Source organism: Lampris incognitus, chromosome 18 (assembly GCF_029633865.1).
Source record: "Lampris incognitus isolate fLamInc1 chromosome 18, fLamInc1.hap2, whole genome shotgun sequence".
Classification (NCBI taxonomy): Eukaryota; Metazoa; Chordata; class Actinopteri; order Lampriformes; family Lampridae; genus Lampris; species Lampris incognitus.
Genome location: NC_079228.1, coordinates 27,749,817 through 27,769,427, shown reverse-complemented (window position 1 = coordinate 27,769,427; position 19,611 = coordinate 27,749,817). Strand labels below are relative to the sequence as shown.

Below are 19,611 nucleotides of genomic sequence, written 5' to 3'. Positions count from 1 at the left end.
AGTGCCCGATCCCTTTTCTAAGTGAAAAAGAAGTCTGGGTGCTAATAGATCTTGCTAGCTTGTATGGCTGGCCTGGCTTGGGGTTTGAATTAACAACGGCTTCCACTACCTAGGTTGACATTGAGTTGGAGGTAATGCTTTAATGCCTGTTGCATTTTGGCTGCTGGACTCGGCAGTGTGTTGTTGTTGTTTTTTTTTTTTTGTTTTGTTTTTTTTACTGGGCATGGCCACAATGGTGTGTTTTTCAAGTATGATGTGTTTTATTTGGGTTTTTTAGGAATGGGTTGGTGGCTGGAGTTTCCTCCAGTCTTATACTGATGGTCCCCATGCTCAGGCAGGGGTCTTCCATTTTCAGTTATGAACTGTTAATGTGGAAGTTCAAAATCATGTCATATTGAAATTTTGATTGTGGTACAACAGCTGATATTGTGTAAATTGTATCCTTCTGTGCATATAGGTTTTATGTAGCACTTAATGATCACTCTATCTGTACTAGAGCATATATATGTACGTATATATGTGTGTGTATATATATGTGTGTGTGTGTGTGTGTGTGTGTGTGTGTGTGTGTGTGTATATATATATATGTGTGTGTGTGTGTGTATATATATATATGCCGTCAGTGCACCAACACTGCTGTAACCCAACCTGTCCTGCATGCTAGCCTCTTTCAATTCTGTGTTTTGCCTGTGGTCAGTCATGATGTATGATTTGTTGGTTTGAAGGTGAATGAGACAATGTAATTGGCCTATGCAGGCACACCCTTGTGGTCTGGTCGCCTGTGTCTCCTGCACACAACCATACCCTTGTTCATGTTTCTGAGACCTCTAACTGCACTCCTCGCACGCTCCTGCTCTTCACCCCCACTGCTGTGTCTCCTCCTGAAACCATCTCCCTGTTGTACTTCTACCTCATGTGGTTTTCCTTTCTGCTCCAGCCTTCCTTATTTCTCCCTCTCTTCCCTGTCTCCTCTTTACAATTATCTCCTCTGTTAGGAGAGGGCATGTCCTCTTCCCGTCTCTCTCTCCAGAAGCCGGGGGCAGCCTCATCCCTCTCCAACCTGTCTCAGAGGCGCGATTCCCGGGTGTCCATTCTCCTCAACCATCTCCTGCCCTCCTCCACCACCGGGCCCTCCCAAGGCCCTTCGCCCCTCATCGCCCCTCAAAACACCCCCCCTTCGTTCCGACGCTCCTCCCAGGTTCCACCAAGCATGCCCGGTCCGGCTCTGGCTGCCCAGAACATCCCGGAGGTGGTGGTCTCACCCCCAGAGGATGATGACCCACCAGCCTCTGTGGAAGAAGAGGAGGCGGTGCCACACCTCAGCCGGCGAGTGTCTTCGGCATCCCAGGGGCTCCAGCTGCTGCCATTAGAAGGCAAATATCTGTGTAGCCTGCCAGTGTGAGTCACGGCTTGAGCAGAGAACACTAGCACTAGCATGCTGGCCTGTGTCTACCCTCTAAATCTGTGGTCATCCCATTGATAAGCCACAGCAAGTTTCACTCACTTAGATGCTCCCCTCTACCCTTGCTATATTTACTACCAACACACCTCATGACACCGCTCTCCTCTCTGCAACACAGATCTTTTCCTCTCCTCTCCTCTCCTCTCCTCTCCTCTCCTCTCCTCTCCTCTCCTCTCCTCTCCTCTCCTCTCCTCTCCTCTCCTCTCCTCTCCTCTCCTCTGCTCTGCTCTGCTCTGCTCTGCTCTGCTCTGCTCTCCTCTCTGTATTTCTGTCTGCCCCGCTGAACCACTCAGTGACTGCTATATACATCTGCTTCTTTCCGTCTTCACTCTTACACAATCAACCTATTCTATCAATATTTCCCATTCACGTCTCCCTGTCTACCCTCAAAGAACCCCAGCCCATATCCCCCACCTTTCAGCCTCAACGCCTTGCTTGGCTTTGTCCTCTTCTATATCCCTCACAGTGTGGCTGCATGGCTGTCTTCAAAAGGTTTTGGTCTATGTAGTGGCCGTCTCCCATCCGTCTTGTGTCTGTTAAGATGGTCATGCGTCCCGTGATGTTCTCATGCGAGCTTCACCTGCATGCACCACCTCCCAGGTGGTGTATGCAGGTTGTTTCAGTTTGACATGGCGTCCTTTACTTAATGTCCTTAGGTTTATTATTTTTCAACCCTTGGTCATTGTATGTCCCATCTTTCACAGTGTTAGTTACAGAAACCAGCTCCAATGGGTGGAGTGAGGGTGTGGGGGGGCATACCCCTCTAGCCTCAACTTGTTTTATCCGTGTGTGACTGTTCCATTCTGGATACCCACAGGTGTAAAACAACGTCATACACATTTTGCTCTTCCTGTTGCATCATTTGGCTTCTATATTCATCCTCCTCAATTTCTAAATATAAACCCTTGGTCCTGAGAGTCCCCCCCATTAAGAGCCTAGTGAAGGCAATATGTGCCAGTAGCATGGCTAAATATAAGCCTGGGAGCAGGGTGGGTGGGATTGCATGTATTATCATTCTGTGACATCCACATTGACTTTTTGTTCTTCCCAAACACAGTCTTGTGTGTGTGTGTGTGTGTGTGTGTGTGTGTGTGTGTGTGTGCGTGCGTGCGTGCGTGCGTGCGTGCGTGCGTGCGTGCGTGCGTGCGTGCGTGCTCGCACATATGAGCCTGTGGAAATGGCTGCACTTCAAAGGATGAGGTCATGAGAACCAGTGACAGCTGAATTGAAGGGGAACCTGAAAGGTTGGGGTGGTCTTATTATAAACAAGGAGCCTCTGTAATGCTCCCCTCTACTAGGAAGAAATATACGTAGTAATTCCGAAAAGGCAGACATCTTGACGTCAGTGTATGAGTTACTCAGAAGAGGTTGGGAATTTTCAAACTTTTTGTAATAGGGATGGGTACCAAAACCTGGTATTAAATGGGCACCGGAGCTAAATTGTTAAAAACTGTAGTATTGGGCGTCCGGGTAGCGTGGTGGTCTATTCTGTTTCCTACCAACACTGGGATCGCCGGATCGAATCCCGGTGTTACCTCCGGCTTGGTCAGGTGTCCCTACAGACACAATTAGCCGTGGCTGCGGGTGGAAAGCCAGATGTGGGTATGTGTCCTGGTCGGTGCACTAGCGCCTCCTCTGGTCAGTCAGGGCGACCGGGATGACTCATAAGAGTGGGGTAATTGGCCGGATACAATTGGGGAGAAAAAGGGGGAGAAAATTAAAAAAAAAAAAAAAAACCAAAACAAAACTGTAGTATCGATAAGCTCCAATGTTGGTGGTTCTGCTATTGGTATTGGAGAAATTAAGAAAATAAATGTCCTTCTTATTTAGGCTTCCATAAATGTTATGTTGCACCTATCGTCTCTCACCAATTCCTTTCTAATTTGCAAGATTAAGACGTTTGTCGTTGATGCATTTTCGCTACTCCCAATTCAGAAGAAAGATCTCTCTCTCAGAGCCTGTCATATGTGCGAGCCGAGGGGCGGGGCCAAATCTCTGCCTCTTTCTCTCAGACGCATGCACACACACACACACACACACACACACACACACACACACACACACACACACACAGAGGCTGCGCTTAGTGACAATGGCGGAGAGAGAACTAAACGGTCACAAGTCTGGTTATATGCCACTTGAGTCGATGCTGACAGTGCTCGTTGCCACAAGTGCAGCAAGTCTTTTGCATGTAAGGGTGGAAACCTCGTAGTTCATCTCGTTGTCCCATCCACCTCAGGTATGTTATGTATGCTAGTAGCCTAGAGCCCACACGGAGTTAATTAAATTATACAAACATGGGTTAATGATTATAAGTAATGCTCTAGGGTGCGCCCCGGTGGCTCACCCGGTAGAGCACGTACCACGTAAGGCTGAGTCCTTTCCGCAGCGGTCTGGGTTTGAATCCATCCTGGGCCCTTTTCTGCGTGTCATCCCCTTTCTCTCCCCTGCCTTTACTGTCGCTCTACCATCGCTATCAAATAAAGATGGAAAATACCAAAAAATAATCTTTGAAACAAAAAAAACTAACGCTCTGTCCAGACATGTTCTCTGTCTCCCCTGCCTTTACTGTCGCTTTCTACTATCGCTATCAAATACAGACAGAAAATACCAAAAAATAATCTTTGAAAAAAAAACTAACGCTCTGTCCAGACATGAGGAAATAAAGCAATTTAATTATTTTCTTAATTTGTTTTGTTTTTCTGAAGAAAAAAAAACAATAAAAAAACAAAACAATGTGTCATCGTTAAAGTACCGGATCGATAAGCAGTGTCAGTAAGAGTAGTAGTACTGTTAAAAACTTAACGATACCCATCCTTACTATTCCGTATTGCATTTAAAGGATTCTCTCTGGTTTGTATTGTGGCCTGTAATGATTTGGCCAGCTCACACACACAACTGCACCACAAACCAGCCCTCTAACACATAAATGAGTGATATTGCAGTACATAATTATAAAAGTCCTCGTTTTTTTTTTCCCCACATATTTAGTTAGTGGCCCAATGAGTGCCCTGCTTCACAATTTAGCGCAAAGCTGCCCAGAGTAGTCGAGGTAAGCTGATGCACCGTTACTGGCAGCCCACTTCTGCATGTGCAGTACCAATTTGAAATTATTAGTCTTTTAATACAGGTTGTGTGTACAGACGTGTCTTGTAAGCATATTGTGGATATGTAAACCATGCAGACATGTAATTGTACACAGCCCCTGTGCCATACCCTACTACCATGATCAAATAAAACACAAGCTAAATTCCGTTCAAAGCTGAACAGAGAGAGAGAATACCTTGTGGGTGATCAACTGAGACTAATTATAGAATGGCAATATGTGTAAATTTCATCTGAATAAAAATGTTTGGTTGCTGTGCTTCCCTATACAAGAGAGTGAAAAAATGAAACTGGACCCACTGGAATTAGCAGTAGTGTTCGAAAAATCAAATAGACCGGTCTCTGAGTTACAGCAGAGAGAAAAGGGGGAAAGAGGAAATTCTATATGGGATTTGTTCAGTGAGAAAGTAAATGGTGTAGGGGGAACACAAAGAAAGGATGTAATTAAAAGAGCTTGGCAAGAGATAAAGTGATTAATCAAAGTAAATACGGGCTACCATCAAATTTCCAGTTGTTCAGGTTTGGTCATCTCTCAATAGATGTATGTTTAATACTGGCTGTTAGTACAGTACATGTTCTTTTGCATGTGCAGTTACCTCTTCTAGCAAGTAGTTTCAGCCTTGGTAAATTATATTGTATTACCTTATGCATAATTTATTTGGATGCACTTCAGCAAATATTTTGATCACTGACACAGAATGGCCAATATTACATATTCATTATTAAGACAGACCTAGAGAAATAGGCAGGGCTTTTATTTTGTGCAGTTGTCAAAATGCAATGCTCCTCCTTCTGTTAGTAGATCAGCTTTGGCATATTTTTAGATGTTTTTCCCCCTTTTTCTTCCAGTTGTACTTGGCCAATTACCCCACTCTTCCGAGCCATCCCGGTTGCTGCTCCCACCCCCTCTGCTGATCTGGGGAGGGCTGCAGACTACTACATGCCTCCTCCGATACATGTGGAGTCGCCAGCCGCTTCTTTTCACCTGACAGTGAGGAGTTTCACCAGGGGGATGTAGTGCGTAGGAGGATCACGCTATTCCCCCCAGTTCCCCCTCCCCCCTGAACAGGTGCCCCAACCGACCAGAGGAGGCGCTAGTACAGCGATCAGGACACATACCCACATCTGGCTTCCCACCCGCAGACACGGACAACTGTGTCTGTAGGGACGCCCAACCAAGCCGGAGGTAACACGGGGATTCAAACCTGCGATCTCTGTGTTGGTAGGCAATTGAATAGACCGCTACGCTACGCAGATGAGTTTTGGCATATTTTTACACATATAAATGTTTAGTAGCTCAGGCACTAAATGTCTAGTGAAATGACAGCAGCTGTAGAAAGGAGGGTATATAACATGTTTGCTTCTGATCCCATGGTGGCTTATCTCTGTCAGTTTATGTGGTGTCTGGATATATTTCATTCACTAATTTTCTATATGCGCTTAATCCAGGTCACAGTTCATGGCGGGGGGGGGGGGGGGGGGGCTTCAGTTTATCCCAGCAGGCAGGCAGGGAAACACCCTGGACAGGTTGCCATTCCATCACAGGGCTCACACACAATCACTCCAACACTTAAAGGCAATTTGGTCTCCATTTCCCCCAACACGCATGTCTTTGGACAGTGGAAGGAAACCAAAGTACCCAAAGGAAACACTGTTGAACAAGGGGAGATGATGTAAACTCACAAGGTCCGACCTATGGCCATCGTGCTTGCTGTAAGGCGACAGTGCTAACCACTAAATTACCAAGCTGCCCCTCCAGGAAATATTGGACTAGTTAAAAATCCCTCTCATTCACCATATCCTAAGTTGTACCGAGAATTGTTCAATACCAGAGTTGTACTAATTTATTAATAACGAATACCAGATAGTTCATGGCAACTCTTGGTCATACAAGTTAAGATCTGTGGGGTTTTTTTTTTTTTTTTTTGACTCAACATTCTTGATTTCATTGGAAAATCCCTGAGCTGCTGACGCTAAGTGGGAGTTATTTGGTCTAATTTTGTCATCATATGTATGTATTTTACTTTGTGTTTAGATATGAAAAAGGCAGCAACATGACGCCAGCATGTAAAAGGCTGGTGTGGGTGCGCATTCCGGGGCTTAATCTTTCTGATTGAAGCGTGTTGGTGGACACAACCTAAACTAATCCCCCTCTTATTCCAAGAGGCTTTGTTGGGAATGCAATCAATGGTGTTCCTGTTCAGCACTCATGTCCGCCCACTGTCCACTGGGGGTTACTCCAGGGCAGAAGTCAAGGAGGATGGGTCACTGGGCAAGGCATGCTCTAGTGTAAATTAGTCAGGTGGTTATATTTAATTGGGGGGGGGTTTACAAAAGAAAAAAAAGGGTAGAATTGGAACATCACACTACTATACTGACGCAATTTTAAATCAGTTTTGGCACGAGAAATGTGTTGATGGGGAAAACGGTTAAAACAGGAGAAAAAACAAAACAAGTGATGGGGTGTGTTTAAGACTTGCAAAGTAGTGTGCAGTTGCTATGCTTTGATTTGCATACATTATATCCTCATTTCACCCACCACTCTCATGTCTCCTCAAGTGCTAGCGTTTCCTGTCTCCTGTGTGGCTCAGATCATATGGTCTGTGTCTTAAGTGCACAGCCAATTAGCCAAGACGATGGCTTCAACACTTGTCAGTGCTGAAGGCCAAGGAAGGTGTATGGACATGCATTTTTAACACCTTCACTCACTGTCATCCTTGAGATTATATGAGTCAAGTTAAGGGACCTGATTTCAATTCCACAAAAACATTTAATTATATTTTACTCTACTACATTTTGAATTATCTGAAAGAGAAGGATGTTGTGCTCCCTTTCAGTGTATTTTATAGGGTTTGTTTTTCCTTTGGCTGTCTTTAAAAATTCCAACCCTCAATAAAATGTTCTGTATAAAAAAATCACAAGTGTCACTTGATGGCAAGCGTCTCTGTCTTACCCCATCCTTAAGCTCTCACATGACTGATAATCTCTATCTCTGTCCTCTCTCTCCTTTTACTTCGCCCGTTACCCTGACAGGTCCACTGGTGTCCCCCAACTCTGTTCCCAACAACTTGGACAGTAACAAGTCTGTGGAGAGGAGACCATCCAAAGCTGGGGTCAGTAGAGAAAGCAGCAGTGTCGACTTCAGCAAGGTAACCTAAACCAAGTGCTGAGCACAGAAACACCCCAACATGGCGGAGGGTCCCATGAGTCCATTGTGCACTCCCTACATAGAAAGTCCATGGGCTTCCAGAAAAGCAGTGACTTGTGTTGTAAAACCTGCTCTAGAGGAGCAACTATCCCACTGGCATCTTCATGGTCCAGGTCTTAAGGGTCCAAGAATTGGTTCTGAAAATAAAAGTGCTATTTAGTTCTGAAAATGTTTTTGTTTTGAAAAAGTTTCTCTCCTGCATGGCTTTCAGCCACCGTATCATTTCATGACTCCTTCATCCGAGTAATAAAACTGCGAGCAGTCATATTTGGTTATCACCATAAAGCCAGTTTTCATGTCTGCCAAGAACTAAGGCTCATTTTTTGCCTCAGTGAAAGAGAGATACATCAAACCAAATGTCTATACGAAGACGTAGATATTTAAGCATTGCATGCAAAAGTTTATTCAATGGACATGACAAGGTATGCATCATGAAGATGGAACTCTTTGCTCAGTACTTAGTAATTCATTTTGTAGCTACTACCTTTGCCTGTAGGATCCCTCTGGTCCTAGCATTGTTGCAGCCTTTATGTTAGCTGCAATCTCTAGCACCCCTGCCTTCTATTTGCCAGTCCACACTATCCTATTGATTGCCTTTGTCTTTTTCCCCCTTACTTCTCTATCTTTGTTATTCTGAATATCAACATTCTGTCCATTTTTGGTTTATTGGTTTTAGGTGGATATGAACTTCATGAAAAAGATCCCTCCAGGAGCTGAGGCCTCCAACGTGCTGGTGGGGGAGGTGGACTTCCTGGAGAAGCCCATCATTGCTTTTGTCCGTCTCTCTCCTGCCGTCCTCATCACGGGCCTCACTGAGGTACCCGTGCCCACTAGGTAAAACAACAAAAACGTTTTGTTTGTTTTTTCAGAAAGTTACCTGTCCCATTTAATCAGTTTTATCTGCTGTAACATGACTGAAGTTAATCAACTTTTTACAGCTAAACTTTAGAATTTGGAGATTTCATTGTTTAGGTCCTGGGAATAATGATTGAGGAATGCAATGAACATTTGCTTTTAAAGGAAGATGTACAGCCATGTTGTGGACTGTCAGACTTTTCAGTTCCCTCATTTTCTTGGTCCCTGCCAGTAAAAGAAAGGTAGTAAACCTTTAATGACATGTTTTGGGTTAAAAACACATTGGGTGGTAAAACTGACTGCCCTGGTGATAAATTAGATAAAACAAGACCACATCATACGGTGGCTTGTAGGGAGAAAATCTACCGCATGCGGTCTCTTTCTTCCCCTCCTCCCACATGAGAGGCATACACACAGGCCATGATGTGCAACAGTGTGCTATAGAAACACATGCTTTCCGTTAGGGCAGCACAGATCAAAGCCAGTTGGAGAATAAATTCAGATTAACAGTGACTCAAACATTCAGAGAAACACACTGATGAATAGACCGCCCGCATTGATTTTCAGATATGCTTGACAATATGGGAGAGAAAAACTCAAATCGACCTGACTGAAATGAGAATTGTTTTTAGCTTTTCTAAGCCCTCCCTTTGTAGGAGATGTTATGTCATGATTTTATGGGCTTTAAGTAAAGAGAGTTCCTTGGGCTCTTCACTATGGATAAAGGCTTTACATTCTCATTTATTTCTGAGACGTAGTTTCCAGGTATCAACACTGCATAATCCCGTACAAAGTCAAAAAAGCATTACCTTTCTTGGAAAAATCTGAGAAAAAAAAAGACCTCAGAAGAACTCGATTCTCATCATCATTTAAAGCATTTTATGGGTAGATTTCCTCATTGATATTGATTCTATTTCCCTGTCTCGACCTTTGCCATTCAGAGTGCTTAAAAGGTAGTTGCTGCCATTTGCCATTGAAGCGCACAATAGTATCGCAGGTTAATTGTTGTTTGTGCTTCTCACTAGGTTTCTCTTCCTGTTGCTGGGTCCCCATGGCAAAGGCCCCCAGTACCACGAGATTGGCAGATCCATGGCAACGCTCATGACAGATGAGGTGATAAGATGTAGAATTCGCACAATATACCTTGACCATGACTTCACGATTTCAGCACGCTATTTGAAATTTGACTGTCATTAAAATAAACCTCCAGTTTGATTGAAATTGTTTTCTTTTGGTTTAAGATATATACAAGGATGGGAGTTTTATTAGTACATCACCCTGTTATTGCTGTTTTCCTGTAGCCTGGGAGCCAGATGAATCTGAGAGCTCATGTTTTACATTTGCTCTGGATTATATGTCTGGCCACCCTCCCCTGCAGACAGATTTCCAGCCGACCTGGCCCAGGTCGGACCAATCACAACCGTTTATCTAATATGGGGTGGGTTTGATATGATGACATACAGCCTTATTTTTTTTCCCCGCCCTTTCCGAGAACTCAGCTAGTACTCATTGCCTCCGTTGGTTAGGTTGGTTAAGGTAAAGGGTGGGGTTAGGGATAGGGTTAGCCAATCAGAGGCAGAGTATGGGAGGGTCTTCTGGAATGGGGGTGGGAAAAAATAATGCTAATGCACAGAAGAGCGCTGTTGGCTGCCACTGATGTGGAATGGTCTGTTGAATCTGTTATTGCGACAGTATTAAACGAACTGGACGATATAATTTCTCTAAAAGATTACCAAACAACAGCACTTAAAGCTTTTGTTGATAAGAAAGATGTGTTTGCTGTACCTCTTGACAAGATTTGGTAAAAGTTTAAGCGCTACGTCACATGTTTCATTGCTCTGATTGGTTATAGATCTATCAATTGTGTCCAGAGGCATTTTGTGACGCCCCTTGGAAATCGAAAATGAACCGAGAAGAGCCAGACTAATTAGCATTTGCAAATTCGTCCAGTTCCCAGGCTAGTTTTCCTGCTCTCACCACCGCCACAATCGCATCCCTATATTTGACAGATCCACCCTCTCTGTAAACCCTTTGGTGAATATATGGACATTTCCAAATCCCTTATAATGTTCATTATACCCTTTAGATTTTCCATGATGTGGCGTATAAGGCAAAAGATCGGACGCATCTTCTCTCTGGGATAGATGAGTTCCTGGATCAAGTGACTGTCCTGCCCCCGGGGGAGTGGGACCCCACAATACGAATCGAACCCCCCAAGAATGTACCATCTCAGGTAAGCGTCTCTCTCTGCCATTTCCCAAAAATATCCTTTTGTTGTGAACTCACACCTTATCAAAATCAGAATTACTTTATTTGCAGAGTATAATGAATTTGACATGGTAGCATAGTAGCAGAGACCTATTAAAAAATGTTAGTGCAGTACTCAATGAGACATTATACAAAGACAATAGAACCTCAACTACAACACAGCACTGTCTATCATATAATGTGTGGTAAACAGCGCACTTTACAGTCCACAACCAAGTCACATGTAAGTTTTCGTAGAGTATTATCATGACTTTACGACTGACAAATGCGACTTAGTAGCAGGTTTTTCTGGATTTCACATTCTTCCTTTGAGTACCGCTATAAACTCTGAGAGTGCCACCCGATGGTCGAAGATGATCACGACAACAGATTGATGATATAAGTCTCCTACAAACCTACAGTTGAAGAGGAAGAGACCGTCCCAGCCCAACGGTTTATTGTCTCCGGCTGGAGAGCTGGAGAAGGAGGATGACCATCATGTAGGGCCTGAGCTGCAGAGGACTGGGATGTGAGTACCTCCCTTCCATTGACTATGAATTGACTAGAGGTCATGCATGTGATCTGTAGGTATAAGAAAACTGATGGTTCAAATTAGAACCCAAGATGTATTTGTGTTTGTATTAATTAGACAGACCTGTTTGTAAATAATAACAAATGCTGCTTTTTATTGCTTTGTTGTGTTACTTGTGAGATTTGGTTAGTTTGGTTGACTAGAAATACACCAAAATTATCTTCTTTTAAATTTTTGTAGATTTTATTAAAATGAATCCTCCTAATTGGTCACAAGTTTTGTTTCCTGAAGTTTTTTATACATTTAGAATCTAATCCGTGTTTATCAGTAATATCAGTAACCTATAATAATGCGATGTTTGCTTTGAGAATATTTATGGACAAGTATAGAAAAGGCCAGAAGGAGTTATAGTGTGTCTTTTTTAATTTAGAGAAAGCATATGATAGGCTGCTGAGAGAGGAGATGTGGTATTGTATGAGGAAGTCGGGAATGGCAGAGAAGTATGTAGGGGTGGTGCAGGATATATATGAGGGCAGGTTGACAGTGGTGAGGTGTGCGGTTGGAATGACAGGTGGAGGTGGAGGTGGGATTACATCAAGGATCGGCTCTGAGCCCTTTCTTGTTTGCAATGGTGATAGACAGGTTGACGGATGAGATCAGGTAGGAGTCACCGTGGACAATGATGTTCACAGATGACATTGTGATCTGTAGTGAAAGTAGGGAACAGGGTGAGGAGAGCCTGGAGAGGTGGAGGTATGCATTGGAGAGAAGAGGAATGAAAGTCAGTAGGAGCAAGATGGAATACATATGTGTGAATGAAAGGGAGGACAGTGGAATGGTGAGGATGCAAGTAGTAGAGGTGACGAAGGTGGATGAGTTTAAATACTTAGGGTCAACTGTTCAAAATAACGGGGAGTGCAGAAGAGAGGTGAAGAAGAGAATGCAGGCAGGGTGGAGTGGATGGAGAAGAGTTGTCAGGAGTGATTTGCGACAGAAGGGTACCAGCAAGAGTTAAAGGGAAGGTTTACTAGATGTTAGTGAAACCAGCTACGTTATATGGTTTGGAGACAGTGGCACTGACAAAAAGACAGGCGGTGGAGCTGGAGGCGGCAGAGTTGAAGATGCTAAGATTTTCGTTGGGTGTAATGAAGAAGGACAGGCTTAGGATGAGTATATTAGAGGGACAGCTCAGGTTGGACAGTTTGGAGACAAAGTAAGAGAAGCAAGATTGAGATGGTTTGGACATGTGTGGAGGAGAGATGCTGGGTATATTGGGGGAAGAATGCTGAAGATGGAGCTGCCAGGGAAGAAGAAAAGAGGAAGGCCAAAGAAGAGGTTTATGGCTGTGGTGAGGGAGGACATGCAGGTGGCTGGCATGACAGAGGAAGATGCAGAGGACAGGAAGAGATAGAAATGAATGATCCTCTGTGGCTACCCCTAATGGGAGCAGCCAAAAGTAGTAGTAGTAGATCAGTAACCTATAATAAAATTACATGTTTTAATTCCCAAAGTCCTCTAACAAATACTTACTAATTTTGCAGGTCTACATATTATGATACAGTATCCCATTTGGAATTTAAAACTTAACATTGTCTTCCTTATAAGTCCTCTTAAACTCTCTCTGAACCAGAAATGCAGCCATTTATACATAGCTACAAAGAATATATTGAGCACTGCTAGTAGAATGTCTTTATCTGAGACCTGGAACACACAACCACACACACACGTACACACATACACACACACTCCGCACGCGTACGTCTCAGACTGGGAACACTTCATTATTTACATATCCACTCTCCTTTCCACCACTGTTATAAAAGGCACATGCTGACAGAAGGCCAATAGTGGGACACAGAACGAGATGTTCAACGGACACGTGTAAAGAAAGCAAAGCCTCCGCAGATACAGCTACTGTATTAAATAGAAAGTGTTGGTTGGAGATGACAGAGTAAAGAGGATTCTCCATTAGAGTGGATAAAAGGAAAGTAGATTGGAATAGAGGGAAAACTGCACAGCACAGTTATAGAACCGGCCTCACAGAAAACATACAAAACAACATGTGATAGGTAAGAAATGAATTTAGAAAAATGAAAAGGGGGGGTACAGAAGGATCAAATAAGCCCCTGAATACATCAATTAGAAATGACAGAGAGTTGAAAATGCTAGCATGGATCAGTTTTGAGTGATTGGAGGAAGACATGCACTCATATGCACATGCACATATCAGGTAGTCTGGCTTCAACACAGCCATACACCCCTGGGGTTCCCTCAGACATAAATAAACATGCATACAGACTCAAGCCCAACATGTTGCACAAGGCTGCTGGTGTGAGTAGGAGATGTTGGGTGTGAATAGGTTGGCTTGAATCTAGGTCATCTTGCAGGCCTGAGCAGGTCTCAATAACCATGAGGGCAGCAACAAATATGATAACTTTATTTGTATAGCACTTTTTTAAAACAATGTTAAAAAGTGACTTACAAAGAAATAAAACCAGACAAGGCAAAAATAAGAATAAGACCAAATAAGTAAGAGTAAGAATAAAAGTATGAATAAATAAAAACAAATGTCAAACATTTGTAAAAGCTTTCACAAAAGGACAAGTTTTAAGACAAGATTTAAAAGAAGCTAGATTTGGTTCATCAATAGGAAGAGCGTTCCATAGTGTAGGGGCTCTAACAACAAAAGCCTGATCAACCTTTGTGATAAACCGAGTCCTAGGAATAACCAGCAGGGCTCCATCTGCGAAGCTTAATGGTCAAGAAGGTGTATACCAGGTCAATAAATAAAAAATGTATGTAGGAACAAGACCGTTTAAGGCCTTAAAGTGAGCAATAAAATTTTAAATTCAATTCGAAATATAACAGAAAGCCAGTATAGGGAGGCAAGCACAGGAGTGATATGGTCATGCCCTTTTTTTTTCTTTTTTCTTTGGCCCAGTAATGAACCGAGCAGTGGCGTTTTCTACCAACTGCAGACCGTGGAGAGAGCCCTTGGTGACACCCGAGTAAAGTGCCTTAAAATAGTCAAGCCAAGAATAGATAAAAGCATGTACAACTTTTTGCAGATCGGCGATTGATAGAACTGACCTCATTTTCGAGATTACCTTGAGCTGGAGAAAGCATGACTGAACAACATGTTTGATTTGATTATCAAAACTGAGATTAGTGTCGAACAGTGTTGCCAGATGTACAATAATTATCGTATTTGTACGATAATTTTGCCCTCTGTACGATCAATAATAATAATAATAATGACCAAATTATCATACATTATGAGACTTTTTGTCATTATTGATCGTACATCTTACAGAGGACAAAATTATCGTACAAATACAATAATTGTCATACATCTGGCAACACTGGCGTCGAATATTACCCCAATATTCCTAGCAGCCTGCTTAAGACTACCTGACAGACCAAGATTAGTAACAAAAGGGCTGATGGAATTTGGGAGATGGAACAGAAGGACCTCAGACTTATTATCATTAAATTTAAGAAAAATTTCAGACATCCAGTATTTAATGTCAGAGAGGCAAGTTGTGAGATTTGCTAGGGTGCTAGGATTTGTGGGTTTTAGTGCCATGTATAACTGAGTGCCATCAGCATAAAAATGGTAAAACACATTGTGATTTTGAATGACCTGACCAAGGGGCAACATTTATATAGAAAAGAGAAGGGGGCCAAGAACTGAGCCTTGAGGGACACCGCAACTCAACTGAGCCATCAAGGAAGTAGAGTTACCCAGAACAACAGAAAAAATTCTGGTGGTGAGGTAAGAGCGTAATAAACTAAGAGCTGAGCCCTTGATGCCAACCCAAGTCTCTAAGCAATGTAAGAGAATGTTGTGATCGACTGTGTCAAAGGCAGCACTTCAGTCTAAAAGAACTAAAATTGAGCAGTCACCTCTGTCTGCAGTCAGTTAAGGTCATTAGCGACCTTAACTAGAGCTGTCTCTGTACTATGAAGTACTCTAAAACTAGAGTGGAAACTGTTAAAAACACTGTGTTCATAAAAAAATCAGTTGAGATAAAATTACTCTCTCCAGAACCTTAGGTAAAAAAGACAATTTGGGGATTGGTCTGTAGTTACTTAAGGACAAGGGATCTACGTATATTAGGTTTCTTCAGCAATGTGTGAACAATGACATTCTTAAACCTGTCTGGAAAAGAACCAGAGGCTAGAGAATTATTCAGAATTTGCAGAATAACAGGGCTAATAGTTGAAAATACCTCCTTGAGCAGCTTAGTGGGAATGATATCTTAAGATGCAGGAGGAGTTCATATTAGAGACTGTACTCTCTAACACTGAAATTGTAATTGGTTGAAACTGGGTAAAAACAGGCAGAATTAACATGGGGAATGGAATGAATGCAAGAGCCAGGCTGGATTTGGGACCTGATATTCTCCGCCTTATTTACAAAATGAGTGAGAATTTTTTTGGACAATTCAGGTTCAAAAAAGGAAGTGGTGGGACTATTAATAATACATAAAATCAGTTACCGTTAAGAGAACTTTAGGATTGTGATTATTTCTAGAAGTCTCTGTAAACTCCTAAAGACTTAATTTTGTGAAAGTATAAACAAGTGCTGCTTAATGATATTGAAATATTCAGTATTTTCAAAAATCAGTATTCATGGCTACTGCTGAAATGGCTGTATAATATTTCTGGGACTAAATTGAGTGTGTAAACCAGCACATCAGTTACACTAGTTCAACAGCTGACTGAAGCGTACTAAAGTTTAAAAGTTCTTATAGTGCACATAGGAGAAATTGTTCTTTTAGCAAGCTGCCCTCAACAAGAAGGTCATCGTACAGGTTCAGCTTCAATACAGATGCTTACAGTCACAAAAGGCTTAACTGGTAATTTCATATTGCTGTACAAATGGGAATTAAATGTATTTCTCTGGTCTCCTGGAAACTTTAAACATTGCTGTCTCTTCTCAGGATATTTGGGGGCTTGTTCAGGGACATTAAGCGAAAGGCCCCATTTTACTGGAGTGACATCAGGGACTCCTTCAGCCTCCAGTGTCTGGCTTCCGTCCTATTCCTCTACTGCGCCTGCATGTCCCCCGTCATCACCTTCGGTGGCCTGCTCGGGGAAGCCACTAAGGGCAACATAGTGAGTAGGACGGTGTGTGTGCGCATGTGCACATGTATGTGTGTGTGTGTGTGTGTGTGTGTGTCATAATGTACAGTAACCTTTTCATCTGAACTACAATGCAGTATGGGGGGGGGATACATTTGTTTAGCGCTGGCAGGAATCAAAACCCTTTGCTCTGCAGTAAGCTATACAGAGCGAAATACATCTATGTCTTATGTGTTATTAAGTATGTATGTTTCATGAATCGTTATATGTGGTGCACCTTGCACTTTTTTATTGTGTTCATATCACAAAGTTCTAATAAATTAAATTATGGTATGTCTGGATATCCATGCCTTGATACCTCAACCTATCCTCAGGTTGGGTTATTTGCTCCTCTCTCTCAATCGCTCTCGTCAGTGCCACTTTGTGACTACTTTGATAGTCTCGGTCATACTTTCATACAGTTTGAACAAAGTTGTTAGAGTGGGGGTTTAATTTAATGTTTCTTGTATCACACAGCATTATTGAGCCCTTGAACAATTCCCAATGTGTGTTTCTCCATAACATGTTAATCTCGGTCATACCTACCACCATATTGTCAATGCAATAAAACCCATCTAAATATTAATATTTTCCTCTGTCTATGTGACATATACAACAGGTTGGTTGGTTCATCAAGAAAAGTGAGTGTAAGTGTCGAACCTGATTTCCTCCTGAATTTATTATGTCATTCTCGTCTGCCTGATGCAGACAGGCATTTATTCTCTGATCCACAGTTGGTAGTTGTGATTATTCAACTCGCCCATCTGCCACCCCATGCATACATCCCCCTGTCCCACTGTGAGCTGTTCTATACAGCGTCTGTGAGCTGAGCTTCATGAGCAGACACGCTCTCTCTCCTGTATATATATAACCCAGATGTCTTTATTAGGCCTGAAATTGTTTGCATAGGCAACGTCTGTGTGCTGGTGTGTGATGCGACTGAGTAAACTCAGCAGGCAACCAATGCACAGAGATATGACTCTCAACACGTCGACAGGGTGGAAAAAAACTAGAGCAGTTTACCTTGTCTAGTCTCTACCTCACTAGCCTGGATCGTCTGTTTAATCAAGTCTTTTTATGTTGGGGGGGCTCTGTCTTCTTTTCCCTCAGCTTCTCCTTCTCAAGCCTCCTCCAGGCTGGGTTTACCCCCTACCCACCTCCCGCTCCTGCCCTGTCCTCCCTTTCTCATTCCCTCTCTCCCTTCCTCCCTTCTCTGTTTACAGAGTGCCATAGAGTCTCTGTTTGGGGCGTCGCTGACAGGAGTAGCCTACTCCTTGTTTTCAGGGCAGCCTCTCACTATTCTTGGTAGCACAGGACCTGTTTTGGTCTTTGAGAAGATCCTCTTCAAGTTCTGCAAGTGAGTTTTCTTCACTCTGTGGCCCTCCAGTGGTGGAAACCTGAAAGGACTCAGCTGTCAACAGTTATTTGATATTGTACATGGTTGCACTACACAATATTTGCAATATTTATAAATTAGTTAAACATTTTTGAAAATAAAAGTATCCGTCAGGTTTTATTTGTGTATATGCATGTATGCATATGACACACCCAGAAACAGTAATTTAAGTTGGCTGAGTAAAGCCATACTACTGAGATATCTCCGGAAAGTCCACTCCTCATGGCTTTGCCACGAGCCCTGTATTAGCTGGGCCCAAGTTTGTTTTGTGTTCATGTAAATGCTCAGAAAATTAATCATTCATCCATCCATACTCTTCAATATCACCCTCTCTCTCCTCCCAGTGACTATGGTCTATCCTACCTGTCGCTGCGAACCAGCATAGGCCTGTGGACAGCTTTCCTGTGTATCGTTCTGGTGGCCACCGATGCCAGCTCCCTCGTCTGCTACATCACCCGCTTCACAGAGGAAGCCTTTGCAGCCCTTATCTGCATCATCTTTATCTATGAGGCTCTGGAGAAGCTCTTCCACCTTGGGGAAGACTACCCCGTCAACATGCATAACAATCTGGACAACCTCACCCTGTACTCGTAAGTCAGCCCAGGACCCTTTTTCATTTCCATGTTTGGTATGTAGCATCAAGAGACACCTATGAGTCTAAATGAGTTGAATAAGCCAGTGCAACCACTAGTAAGGAATGCAAGGGTCAAAGCTATAGCCCACAAACAGAAAGCATATTCCTTTGTCCTTAACTGAAATGCTGAGTCAGACTGGACTGACTTGGCACTGACTTTGCATATAGCACTTGCAAAGAGAGAGGAGACCAGTTAGATTTATTAAAGCTGTGACTGAGTTGACATTATGAACAGATTTCACACAACCCAATCATATACTGGGGCTACTGGCTCAGCATGACTTTGGCATTGAAGGTTTTCTTTTGCATAACATCTTTTCCCTTGGCCTCAGGTGTCAGTGCTCTCCCCCAGCCAATGCCTCAGCCCAGGTCATACAGAAGTGGAACCAGACAGGATATACCCCAGAGTCCATCCCCTGGAGCAACCTCAGTGTGTCGGTGAGGCACACACATAGGGGCCTCCAATATGATACATTAAACATACACCCACCTTTGTCACTGTAAGTGCATTCACATCCCAGGACTCAAGTAATCTGGGCCATTGACGTACTCATTCAGTATTACTCCAGTTCAATTGCACAAGCATTATGAAAAAAAAAATACTTCATTCCAACATAGAAATTTTATTGCTTTCAGCAGCAAATAATAGGATACAGCAAATAAAAACTCAAGGAAAACAAAATATCAAAATATGCATATCAAAAATAATTGTTGACAGTCTAAAGCTAGAACTTATTAAGCAAACATATTTGAATGACTGCGTGAGTTTGTGTGTGTGTGTGTGTGTGTGTGTGTGTGTGTGTGTGTGTGTGTGTGTGTATATATATGAGCCAAAACATTATGACCACTCACAGGTGAACCGAGTAATGTTGATCATCTCCAAAGAAGGGCACCTTTCAAGGTCTGGGTAATTTAGATGGTAAGCAAACAATTAGTTCTCACAGTCAGTGTGTTGGATGCAGGAGAAACGGACCTCAGCGACTTTGACAAGGGCAAAATTGTTAGGGCCAGACGACTGGGTCAGAGCATCTCTGAAAGGGCAAGG

At 42.9% G+C, this 19,611-nt stretch overlaps 1 protein-coding gene across 1 annotated transcript in view; it reads left to right on the top strand.

The window, feature by feature from the left end:
• The window catches only part of LOC130128720 (sodium bicarbonate cotransporter 3-like), an 80,401-nt gene that overhangs the window by 45,241 nt on the left and 15,549 nt on the right, over positions 1-19,611 (top strand). The window contains exons 7-16 of the mRNA XM_056298418.1: positions 996-1,373; positions 7,601-7,716; positions 8,452-8,609; positions 9,656-9,743; positions 10,717-10,863; positions 11,300-11,406; positions 16,356-16,530; positions 17,760-17,893; positions 18,277-18,522; positions 18,899-19,004. Coding sequence (XP_056154393.1) covers positions 996-1,373; positions 7,601-7,716; positions 8,452-8,609; positions 9,656-9,743; positions 10,717-10,863; positions 11,300-11,406; positions 16,356-16,530; positions 17,760-17,893; positions 18,277-18,522; positions 18,899-19,004 — 1,655 coding nt within the window. The remainder of the gene's footprint in view (positions 1-995; positions 1,374-7,600; positions 7,717-8,451; positions 8,610-9,655; positions 9,744-10,716; positions 10,864-11,299; positions 11,407-16,355; positions 16,531-17,759; positions 17,894-18,276; positions 18,523-18,898; positions 19,005-19,611) is intronic.